Source organism: Chlorocebus sabaeus, chromosome 17, assembly GCF_047675955.1.
Source record: "Chlorocebus sabaeus isolate Y175 chromosome 17, mChlSab1.0.hap1, whole genome shotgun sequence".
NCBI lineage: Eukaryota > Metazoa > Chordata > Mammalia > Primates > Cercopithecidae > Chlorocebus > Chlorocebus sabaeus.
Genome location: NC_132920.1, coordinates 42,937,337 through 42,949,590, shown reverse-complemented (window position 1 = coordinate 42,949,590; position 12,254 = coordinate 42,937,337). Strand labels below are relative to the sequence as shown.

The 12,254-nt window shown below is 46.6% G+C and overlaps 1 protein-coding gene across 1 annotated transcript; it reads right to left on the bottom strand.

Moving 5' to 3' along the window:
• Positions 1-6,729: 6,729 nt before the first annotated feature.
• Positions 6,730-8,340, bottom strand: LOC103221492 (V-type proton ATPase 16 kDa proteolipid subunit c-like). Its single transcript, XM_007972545.3, has one exon. The coding sequence runs from the start codon at positions 7,668-7,670 to the stop codon at positions 7,203-7,205; it is 468 nt and encodes a 155-aa protein (XP_007970736.2). The 5' UTR covers positions 7,671-8,340; the 3' UTR covers positions 6,730-7,202.
• Between the last annotated feature and the right edge of the window lie 3,914 nt (positions 8,341-12,254).

Here is a 12,254-nt window from a genome sequence, read left to right as displayed (position 1 = left end):
AGTTTTCTCTTAAAGCCATTTCCATGATGATGATGATGGGACTCAATTATATTTTTTATTTCAGTCACTCTTGATGAATAACAAATTTGGAGAAATAAAAATGTCTTAAAAAAAAAAACACAAAAGGCCAGGGCGACAGAGCGAGACTCTGTCTCAAAAACAAACAAACAAAAAACAAACAAAAAAACCAAAAAACAAAACAAAACAGAAAAAAACAAAAAACCCCACAAAAAACAGAAAACCCTAAAAGACAGGGTTCAGTGAGCTTCGGGGTAGCTGAACACGTGGAGGTTTCTGGGGAGTACCTCACCCAGGGAGCGCCTGGAAGTTCCACACACCGTCTCCCATGCCTTTTCATATGTACCTTTTTATTATGCCTTTTTATATGTACCCTTTGCAATAGCCTTTTATTTTTTTATTCATTTTTTTATGGGGGCGGAGGGGACAGGGTCTCGCTTTGTCACCCAGGCTGGAGTGCAATGGTGTAATCTCAGCTCAGTGTAACCTCTGTCTCCTGAGTTCAAGCGATTCTCCTGCCTCAGACTCCAGAGTAGCTGGGATTACAGGCGCCCACCACTATGACCAGCTTTTTGTTTTTGTTTTTGTTTTTTTTTGAGTTGGACTCTTGCTCTGTCACCCAGGCTGAAGTGCAGTGGCATGATCTCAGCTCACTGCAACCTCTGCCTCCCAGCTTCAAGGGATTCTCCTGCCTCAGCCTCCCACGTAGCTGGGAGTACAGGCATGCACCACCATGCCCAGCTAATTTTGTATTTTTAGTAGAGACAGGGTTTCTCTATGTTGGTCAGGCTGGTCTCGAATTCCCGACCTCAGGTGATCCGCCCGGCTCACCTGAGCCGGGATTACACTTTGTAATCCCAAACTGCTGGGATTACAGGTGTGAGCCACTGTGCCTGGCCTAATTTTTGTATTTTTAATGGAGATGGGGTTTCGCCATGTTGGCCAGGCTGGTCTCGAACTCCTGACCTCAAGAGATCCACGTACCTCAGCCTCCCAAAGGGCTGGGATTACAGGTATGAGCCACTATGCCCAGACTTCTTCTGTGTTATTTCTTTTTAAATTTTTTTAAATAGAAAAGAGGTCTCAGGCCAGGCACAGTGGCTCACGCCTGTAATCCCAGCACTTTGAGAGGCTGAGGCAGGCAGATCACAAGGTCAGGAGATTGAGACCATCCTGGCTAAAACGGTGAAACCCCATCTCTACTAAAAAACCAAAAAAATTAGCCGGGCATGGTGGCGGGCCCCTGTGGTCCCAGCTACTTAGGAGGCTGAGGCAGGAGAATGGCATGAACCTGGGAGGCGGAACTTGCAGTGAGCCAAGATCACACCACTGCACTCTAGCCTGGGTGAGACTCCATCTCAAAAAAAAAAAAAAAAAAAAAAAAAAGAAGAAAATAAAAAAGAAAACTGTAATGCTCAATCAATGGTGATTTTACCCTGCTGGTGATATTTAGCAATGTCTGGGGACATTTTTGGTTGTCACAATTAGGGAATGGTGGTGGATACTACTGACAAGTAATGACTAGAATACACCAGACAGCCTCACGTAGCAAAGAATTTTGTGGCCCAAATGAAGAGCCGGTTTACATACAGAGACATGATTATCAGACTGACAGCTGACTTTTTTCTTTGTTTCTTTGTTGTTATTATTTTCTTTTATTTTTTGAGACGGATTTTTGCTCTTGTTGCCCAGGCAACAAGAGGTTGCAGGTTGCTCACTGCAACCTCTGCCTCCCAGGTTCAAGCCATTCTCCTGCCTCAACCTCCCGAGAAGCTGGCATTACAGATGTGCACCACCATGCCAGCTAAGTTTTGTATTTTTAGTAGAGACAGGGTTTTACCATGTTGGCCAGGCTGGTCTTACACTCCTGACCTCAGGTGATCCACCTCCCTGGGCCTCCCAATGTGCTGGGATTACAGATGTGAGCCACTGCGTACTACCTGACTTCTTAACGATGACAATGGGAACTGGAAAACAATGGAATAATGGTCTCAGCTAGGTGTGGTGGCTCACACTGTAATCCCAGCACCTTGGGAGGCTGAGGTGTTGGATCACTTGAGGTCAGGAGTTCAAGACCAGCCTGGACAACACTGTGAAACCCTGTCTCTACTAAAAACACAAAAATTAGCTGAGCATGGTGGCATGCACCTGTAATACCAGCTACTCAGGAGGCTGAGGCAGGAGAATTGCTTGAGCCTGAAAGGCAGAGGTTGCAGTGAGCCTAGATTTCTTTCTTTTTTTTTTTTTTTTTTTTTTTTTTGAGACAAAGTCTCACTCTGTTGCCCAGGCTGGAGTGCAGCAGCATGATCTCGGCTCACTACAACCTCTGCCTCCCAGGTTCAAGTGATTCTGCTGCCTCAGCCTCCCGAGTAGCCGGGATTACAGGTGCCTGCCACCATGCCCAGCTGCCCAGCTAACTTTTGCATGTTTTTTTTTTTTTTTTTTTTTTTTTTTTCCCGAGACAGAGTCTTGCTCTGTTGCCCAGGCGGGAGTGCAGCGGTGCAATCTCGACTCACTGCAAGCTCTGCCTCCCAGGTTCATGCCATTCTCCTGCCTCAGCCTCCCGAGTAGCTGGGACTACAGGCACCTGCCACCACGCCCGGCTAATTTTTTTGTATTTTCAGTAGAGACAGGGTTTTACTGTGTTAGCCAGGACGATCTTGATCTCTTGACCTCGTGATCCACCCACCTCGACCTCCCAAAGTGCTGGGATTATAGGCGTGACCCACCACGCCCAGCCAACTTTTGTATTTTAATAGAGACGGGGTTTCGCCACGTTGGCCAGGCTGGTCTCGAACTTCTGACCTCCTGATCCACCTGCCTCGGCCTCCCAAAGTGCTGGCATTACAGGTGTGAGCCACTGTGCTTGGTCCATAAAACCATAACAGTTTTTACACGAATAGTAAAAACATTCTACAGGACAAACTTCAGAAAAAGGGAGAATAACCGTTGGGAAGGAGACACACAGGAAAAAATACTGAGCAGGGACATTGATAAACATGTAGCACGTTTAAACAAATGTTGACTTATAAAAAAAAAAAAATGACATTTATGTTTTGGCACGGAGGCTCACACCTAGAATCCGAGCACATTTGTGAGGCTGAGGCCAGCAGATCACCTGAGGCCAGGAGTTCAAAACCAGCCTAGCCAACATGGGAAAACCCAGTCTCTACTAAAAGTATAAAAATTAGCCAGCGTGGTGGTCCATGACTGTAATTCCAGCTACTTGGGAGGCTGAGGCAGGAGAATTGCTTGAATCCTGGAGGTGGAGGTTGCAGTGAGCCAAGATCGTGCCACTGCACTGCAGCCTGGGTGACAGAGTGAGACTGTCTCCAAAAAAAAAAAAAAAAGAAGTGGCCGGGCACGGTGGCTCAAGCCTGTAATCCCAGCACTTTGGGAGGCCGAGACGGGCGGATCACGAGGTCAGGAGATCGAGACCATCCTGGCGAACACGGTGAAACCCCGTCTCTACTAAAAAATACAAAAAAACTAGCCGGGCGAGGTGGCGGGCGCCTGTAGTCCCAGCTACTCGGGAGGCTGAGGCAGGAGAATGGCATAAACCCGGGAGGCGGAGCTTGCAGTGAGCTGAGATCTGGCCACTACACTCCAGCCTGGGCGACAGAGCGAGACTCCGTCTCAAAAAAAAAAAAAAAAAAAAAAAAAAAATTTTCGAACAACACAGAGACACATTTTAAAAAGAGCCTTGGCCTTGTGCAATGGCTCATGCCTGTAATCCCAGTGCTTTGGGAAGCCAAAGCAGGCGGATAACCTGAGGTCAGGAGTTTGAGACCAGCCTGGTCAAGATGGTGAAACCCTATCTCTAATAAAAATACAAAAATTAGCTGGGCACCATGGCAGGCACCTGTAATCCCAGCTACTCAGAAGGCTGGGCAGATAATCGCTTGAACCTAGGTGGCAGAGGTTGCAGTGAGCCGAGCATGCCACTGCACTGCAGCCTGGGTGACAAAGTGAGACTGTCTCCAAAAAAAAAAAAAAAAAAAAAGAGCTTTGCACCCAATTGGTACATGAGACACACTTTTTTTCCCAAACACTTGTGGAATATTGACCGCAGGACAATTGGCCACAAACTAGGTTACAGAGCAAGTCTCAGATCTTTTTTTTCTAGGTTTGGTATTATACATGTTATGTTCTCTCACTACAGTGCAACTTTTTTATATTTATATTTTTTATTTTTTTATTTTTATTTTGTTTTTATAGAAACAGGGTCTCACTGTGTTGCGCAGGCTGGTCTCAAACTCCTTAGGGTTATACCCTAGAGAAACTTCTGCACAACGGCAGATATCCACAAATGTGGTGGTTTTTGTTGTTGTTGTTTTGAGACAGGGTCTCACTCTGTCATCCAGGCTTGAGTGCAGTGGCTCAATCACTGCTCACAGCAGCCTCAATCTCCCAGGCTCAAGTGATCCTCACACCTCAGTCATGAGTAGCCGGGACCACAGGTGCACACCACCACGCACAGCTAATTTTTGTATTTTTTGTACAGACATGGTTTCACCATGTTGCCCAGGCTGGTCTTGAACTCCTGGGCTTAAATGATCCTGCCTTGGCCTCCCAAGTTGCTACAATTACAGTTGTGAGCCACTGTGTCCAGCCAGAAATGTTGAACGAGCTCTATGCATGAAAGTAAAACTCTAGAAATCACCCATGTATCTCCTGGCAGAAGAATGTATACTATGTGGCATGTTCTATATATGACAATGAACTATAGCTACATGCAACATGTGTGTCTCTTAAAACATATTGACTGAAAAAAGAGCAGATCCCTGAAGACCATCTACACAGTATCATACAATTGTTGTAAATCTCAAAAACATCAAAAATTTGCTTGTAGGGAAGCACTTAATGATTTTTATATGAAAAAGAAAAAGCTGGCTGGGTGCAGCGGCTCATGCCTGTAATCCCAACACTTTGGGAGGCTGAGGCGGGCAGGTCACCTGAGGTCAGGTGTTCAAGACCAGCCTGGCCAACATGGTACCCTGTCTCTGCTAAAAAATTAGCTGGGCATGGTGGTGGACACCTGTAGTCCCAGCTACTCGGGAGGCTGAGCAGGAGAATCGCTTGAACCTGGGAGGTGGAGGTTGCGGTGAGCCAAGATTGCGCCATTGCACTCCAGCCTGGGCAACAAGAGCCAAACTCTGTCTCAAAAAAAAAAAGAGAAAGAAAAAGCTAAGGTGTTCAGATTAATGGTGACCTCTTGAGTGGGAGGGACAGTGCATTAGTCAGCTGTGACTGCTGTGATAGAATACCATAGACTGAGCAGCTTGAGCACCAGGCATTTATTTTCTCACAGTTCCAGAGGCTGAAGTCCAAGAGGAAGGTGCCAGCAGGGTTGGTTTCTGTCAAGGGCTCTCTCCCTGGCTTGCAGATGGGTCTTCTCATGGTGTCCTCACATGGCCTTTCCTCAGTACTAGCTTGGGGAAAGCTCTGGTCTCTTCCTTTCCTTTTATTTTTATTTTTATTTTGAGACAGGGTCTCGCTCTGTCACTCAGGCTGGAGTGCAGTGGCAAAGTCTCAGCTAACTGCAACCTCCACTCCCAGGCTCAAGCGATCCTTCCACCTCAGCTTCCCAAGTACAGGCATTTGCCACCATGCCTGTTTAATTTTTGTACTTTTTGTAGAGATGGGGTTTTGCCATGTTGCCCAGGATGGTCTCAAATGGCTGACCTCAAGTGATCTCCCCGATCTTGGCCTCCCAAAGTGCTGGGATTACAGGCGTAAGTCACTGCACGTGGCCCCTTTTCTCTCTTTTTTTTTTTCTTTCTTTTCTTTCTCTTTTTCTTCCCTCCCTCCCTCCCTCCCTCCCTTCCTTCCTTCCTTCCTTCTCTTTCTTTCTTCCTCCCTCCCTTCCGTCATCGCCGCCGCCTCCTCCTCCTCCTCCTCCTCCTTCTTCCTCTTCTCTTCTCTCTCTTTCTTTTTTTGTTTTGAGACAGTCTTGCTCTGTCACCCCAGGCTGGAGTGCAGTGGCACGATTTTGGCTCGTTGCAACCTCCACCTCCCGGGTTCAAGTGATTCTCCTGTCTCAGCCTCCTCAGTAGCTGGGACTACGGGCGTGAGCCACCATGCCTGGCTAATTTTTTTGTATTTTTAGTAGAGACAGGGTTTCACCATATTGGCCAGGATGGTCTTGAACTCCCGACCTCAAGTGATCTGCCCGCCTCTGCCTCCCAAGGTGCTGGGATCACAGGTGTGAGTCATCCTGCCCAACGTCTCTTTCTTTCTCCCCTCCCTCCCTCCCTCCCTCCCTCCCTCCCTCCCTCCCTCCCTTCCTTCCTTCCTTCCTTCCTTCCTTCCTTCCTTCCTTCCTTCCTTCCTTCCTTCCTTCCTTCCTTCCTTCCTTCCTTCCTTCCTTCCTTCCTTCCCCTCTCTCTTTCTTTCCAGGTTGGGGTGCAGTGGCCTGATCAGGGCTCACTGCAACCTCCACCTCCCGGATTCAAGCAATTCTTGTGCTTCAGCCTCCCGAGTAGCTGGAGTAGCCTGCCACCACACTGGCTAAGTTTTGTAATTTTTGTAGAGACGAGGTTTCACCATGTTGGCCAGGCTGGTCTCAAACTCCTGACCTCATGAGATCTGCCCACCTCAGCCTCCCAAAGTGCTGGGATTACAGGAGTGCCGGGCCACCACGCCTGGCCAAGAAAAACGGTATAATGTCGTTATTATAACCGCATTAATGGTTATTTCTCCCCCTCCCCGCCCCAAATTCGAGAACTTTATTGGACAGAGCTGCGCGCAGGGCCAAGGGCCCGGCGGCGAGGGCGGCTCCATCCAGGAAGTCTCAGCAACAGGAACCCACAAGGCCACAAGCTAGTTAGGGTTATAGATAGCTGGGAGACCAGGGCCTCTCCGGAGAGGCGGGAACAGGCCAGATCTTCATAAACAGACATCCAGTAAAGAGAAATGACAACTCTAAGTCACCTGCATACACAGAGCACTCTAGGGGGTGGGGCGCTGGGGGCCTGGAGGGGCGATGAGTGGGCCCAGATGTCTATGGCACGGGGCGGGCGGGGGCAAGGCCAGGGCAACAGACAACGGGCACTAGGACACTGCGAATGTACAAGATCAACTACTGGGTGCCGCGGCCCTGTGCGTGTGCGGCAGGCTCTTCGTTTTGGAATGAGGAGGGGTGGTCTTTACATCGTATTCTGGCCGGTGGGCTCGGAGAGGGGCTACTCTGTGGAGAGGATGAGGGCGACGATGAGACCATAGAGGCTGAGCACCTCGGCGAAGATGAGGGTCAGGATCATGCCCATGAATAATCGGGGCTGCTGGGCCGTGGCTCGTACACTGGCTTTCCCCACAATACCGACGGCAAAGCCTGCTGCCAGGCCGCTTGGGCCCACGCTCAGGCAGGCGCTTAGCTGGAGGGAGCTCCTGTAGAGGCTGATGTCGTCATTCAGGGAGCTGGCGATGAGGACTGCCACCACCAGGCCATAGATGGCAATGATGCCAGCCATGACCACTGGGATGATGGACTTCATGATCCACTCCGGCCGCATGACGGGCACGGCCGTGATGCTGGCGCCGCTCTTGACCGTGCCATAGGCAGCGCGCGGGGCGCTACAGACCATGGCGGCCGAGGCGCCTATGACGGCGAAAAACGAAGCATACTCGGAGCGGTTACTGGACTCAGACATTGTCTGCGGGTGGGGAGGGGGCGAGCTCTGCGGGCCGAGGTGGAGGCGGGGGCTAGGACTGGCCGGGCGCTAAGGCGAGCACGCGGGCGGCGGCGCAGGCGATCAGCATTAATGGTGTTTCTAAAGAAGAAAAGTGAACCATCCTTAATTCCGCTAATCTCTTCTATTATCTCTATAATAGATGTCTCACATCTAGACTTATATCCGTCGGTCCGGAAGCAGGAAGGAGCCCTCCCTTCTCTGACAGATAAATTACTGCTTCTTTTGCAGTCCACTTTTCTCTGCTTGTTCATCGCCATATCTTGCCTTGATTCGTAGTTGAAAGGTTTGGCCAGGGACATTTCTGATGTGTCTGTTCTTTTTCTGTTACTTTTCTGGGTAATTTGACATGCTGGGGATGAGAGCACGTTAAATTTCCATCCATTGAAGCCATTCTATTTCTGGCCACCAGGGGGCATCCACAGACTTGCTTTGGGCTCAGCGCTGCCCTCCTTGTATTTACAACCTCAAGGTCGTCTCAGGAGAAAGAGGTGCCTGACTAATCGGGTTATCCTTGTAGAGCTATTTTTAAATTTTTGTTTCTGGTTTCTACATTAAATCTTTCTTCCTCTTCTTCCCTCTGATTTTCTCTTGTCTGCACGTGTGCTTCTAAGAGGCTGTCTGTGATAGCAGTCACAGTCATCTACATCCTATTTACTGCAGGACAATCGTCTTCCAATTTTTTTTTTTTTCCGTAGAAGGTATTAGTCCTGTGGTTGTCTGAACACCCTCTTTTGGAAAAAGCAAAACAAAACGAAACAACTTCAAATATGGCAGCAATTCTTTTCAATGTCCTTGATGATAGAGTTGAAATCCTTTGATAATCCAAAGCTATTAGAAGCCAACATTGGCTGTTAGAAGAGTGATCACTTTGGGTAATATTGTTTTTGACCCAAAATGCTGTGTGACAATAGTATAACAAGAATGTTTCCCCATATGGCTCAGGACCTGGCTTTGGAAGTCACTCCCAATTGGAGTCCAGACTTGAGCTGAGCAATGGAATAAGTGCTTTGTTTTCCAAGGTGACTGTTGGATGGGAAAACTCACGTCTCATTGCTTAGTTCTCACACCTCCTCTGCCTGTGGAGAATACTCCTCTGATTTACATAGCGATTTGGAGACTTTGAAGAGGAGGGTGTGGGTGGTGAGTCTGGTGTAGGGGAATCAATGCACATAAGGGAAGAAAGGAGATGCTGGATTAGAGATTTGACCCACTTGCCACCAAGAGCTCACAGGCCTCATATTCTAATCATGAAACCCTTTTTGGTATTAGATGGATAGGAATTTGATGACAAGATTAATTTGTTCTCTTTTTTTTTTTTTTTTTTTTTTGAGATGGAGTCTTGCTCTGTCGCCCAGGCTGGAGTACAGTGGTGTGATCTCAGCTCACTGCAACCTCTGCCTCCTGGGTTCAAGAAGTTCTCATGCCTCAGCCAGCCTCTGGGAGTATAGCTGGGATTAGAGGTGCCAGCCACTGTGCCCAGCTATTTTTTTTTTTTTTTGTATTTTTAGTAGAAATGGGGTTTCACCATGTTGGCCAGGCTTGTCTTGAACTCATGACCTCAAGTGGTCCACTTGCCTTGGCCTCCCAAAGTACTGGGATTACAGGCATGAGCCACTGCACGTGGCCTTGGTTTGTTCTTAAAAGCCCTTATACTTATGCACAGGCTGTTCTGAGAAGTGAGATTTTTGGGTCTTTGGGAATTTTAATGCATTTTAAGTTTTAGGGTGGGTGAGGTGGCTCACACCTGTAATCCCAGCAGTTTGGGAGGTTGAGGCAGAAGGATTGCTTGAGCCCAGGAGTTTGAGATCAACCTGGGCAACACAGCAAGACTCTATCTCTAAAATTTTTTTTTTTTTAAATTACAATAGGTATAGCTAACTTGCCCTTCCAAAGGGCTGTGAAACTTTACACTCTAAAGAAAACAAACAACATTATTAAAAAGTGAGCATGCTGGGCATTGTGGCAGGTACCTGTAATCCCAGCTACTCAGGAGGCTGAGGTGGGAGGATTGCTTGAGTATAGTAGTTTGAGACCAGCCTAGACAACATAGATAGACCCTGACTCAAAAAAATAAAAGCAGGCAAAAGTGCTGAATAGACACTTCACCAAAGAAGATAGGCAGATGGCAAATAAGCACATGACACATGACAAGATCAATGTCATTAGGGAACTGCAAATTCAAACAAGATACGGCGACACAACTATTACAGTGGCTAAAATCCAAAACACTGACAGTATCAAATATTGGCAAGGACATGGAGTAAAAATTGCTGGTAGGAATGCAAAATTGTATAGCCACTTTGCAAGACCGTTTGGCAGTTTCTTACAGTCTTACTATATAATCTAGCCATTGTGCTCCTAGATATTTACCCAGATGAATGGAAAACTTTTCACCAAAAACCTGCACATGGATGTTTATAGCAGTTTTATTCATAATTGTCAAAAATTGGAAGCAACCAGGATATTATTTGATAGGCGAATGGATTAACCGTGGTACATCCATGTGATGAAACATTATTCAGTGATAAGAAGAAATGAGCTATTAAGCCATGAAAAGATACAGAGAATCATTAATCACATATATTGCTAAGGGAAATAAGTCAGTCTGAAAAGGCTACATATTGTATGATTCCAACTGTATGATATTCTAGATAAGGCAAAACTATAGAAACAGTGGTCGCCCAGGCTGAGGAGTGAGGGAAGGAGGAATGACTAGGTGGAACACAGCAGGTTATTAGAGCAGTGAAACTATTTTGTATGATACAGTAATGATGAATATATGACATTATGCATTTGGCAAAAGTGATAAAATTATATGCACAAAGACTGAACCTTAATGTAAACTATAGACTTCAGTTAATAATAGTGCATCAATATTGGTTCATTAATTATAACAAATGTACCACATTAATGCAAGATATTAATTATAGGAGAAACTGGTTGGGGAGATGGGGAGTAATGGGAACTCCCTGTATTTTCTGTTCAATGGTTTTTGTAAACCTAAAACTACTCTAAAAAATAGTCCATTAATTAATAATAATAATAAATTTATGGATTCACCAAGAGTGTACATTTCTACTTCTAATCTCTGTGTTGATGTATGGTGACAGAATTTTGACATATGTTCAATTTGATGGATCAAGTTTGGTCTTTATTTTTTGAGACGTCATTTCACTCTTGTCACCCATGCTGGAGTGCAATGGTACAATCTTGGCTCACTGCAACCTCCCTTCCCAGGTTCAAGTGATTCTCCTCCCTTAGCCTCACAAGTAACTGGGATTACCGATGCCTATCACCATGCCCAGCCATTTTTTGTATTTTTAGTAGAGACGGGGTTTCACCATGTTGGCCAGGCTGGTCTTGAACTCCTGACCTCAAGTGATCTACTCACCTTGGCCTCCCAAACTGCTGGGATTACAGGTGTGAGCCATCGTGCCCGGCCAAGTTTGGTCTTTTACTGTTGTTTGGATTTGCGTTTTTCTGCTTATTTCTCAAGTTGAGATCTTTTCCAGATTATCGGACTTTTCAAGTTTCCTTATGAATTGTCTCTTCCTGGGTTTTGCCTATTTTTCTAGTTGATTGTTGATCTTTTGATTGTGAATTTTTGTTTATTGTGAATTTGTGGGACTTAAAACATTTTTGCATATTAATTCTTTTTTTTTTTAGACAGAGTCTCACTGTCGCCCAGGCTGGAGCACAATGGGGCGATGTCAGTTCACTGCAACCTGCACCTCCTGGGTTCAAGCGGTCCACCTGCCTTGGCCTCCCAAAGTACTGGGATTACAGGCATGAGCCACCATGCCTGGCCGCTATATATTACTTTTTAATTTTACAAGTTGCAAATGTTTTCTCACAATCTGTCACTTTCTTTCTTTCCTTCCTTCTTCTCTTTCTTTTCTTTTCTTTTTAATTTGAGACAGGGCCTAACTCTGTCACCCAGGCTGGAGTGCAGTGGCATGATCACGGCTCACTACAGCCTTGACCTCCCCAGGCTCAGGTGATCTTGCCACCTCAGCCTCCAGAGTAGCCAGGAGAACTACAGGTGCGTGCCATCATGCCCAACTAATTTTTTATTTATTTATTTTTTTGTGGAGACAGGGTCTTCCTATGTAGCCCAGGCTGGTCTTGAACTCCTGGGCTCAAGCAATCCACCCAACTTGGCCTCCCAAAGTGCTGGGATTATAGGTGTGAGCCACTGTGCTTGGCCCTGTCATTTCTTTTTTCAAAGAGGATAACAATTTATTTGACCTACAGAAAGTTTTAAATGTTGAAGGAGATTGGCCTGGAAATGTGCTTTTGGGAAGCAACATGGTCTGAGCCAGACCTCCAGATACAGCCCATTCTTTTGGCCATTCTTGCCCTTTGCTCCTGATTCTCCAAGCTGTACCCAGAGCTCTCTGGTCCAGCATGTACCTGGAGGCTGCTTTTGACCATGTTTTGAGAGTGGCATGGCTTTATCTAATGGGATGAACCTGGCTAAAGAGATTAGCAAAACGTCTTGTGGATCCCACTTTTAATCTGCAGCATTCAGGCTGCCCCTTC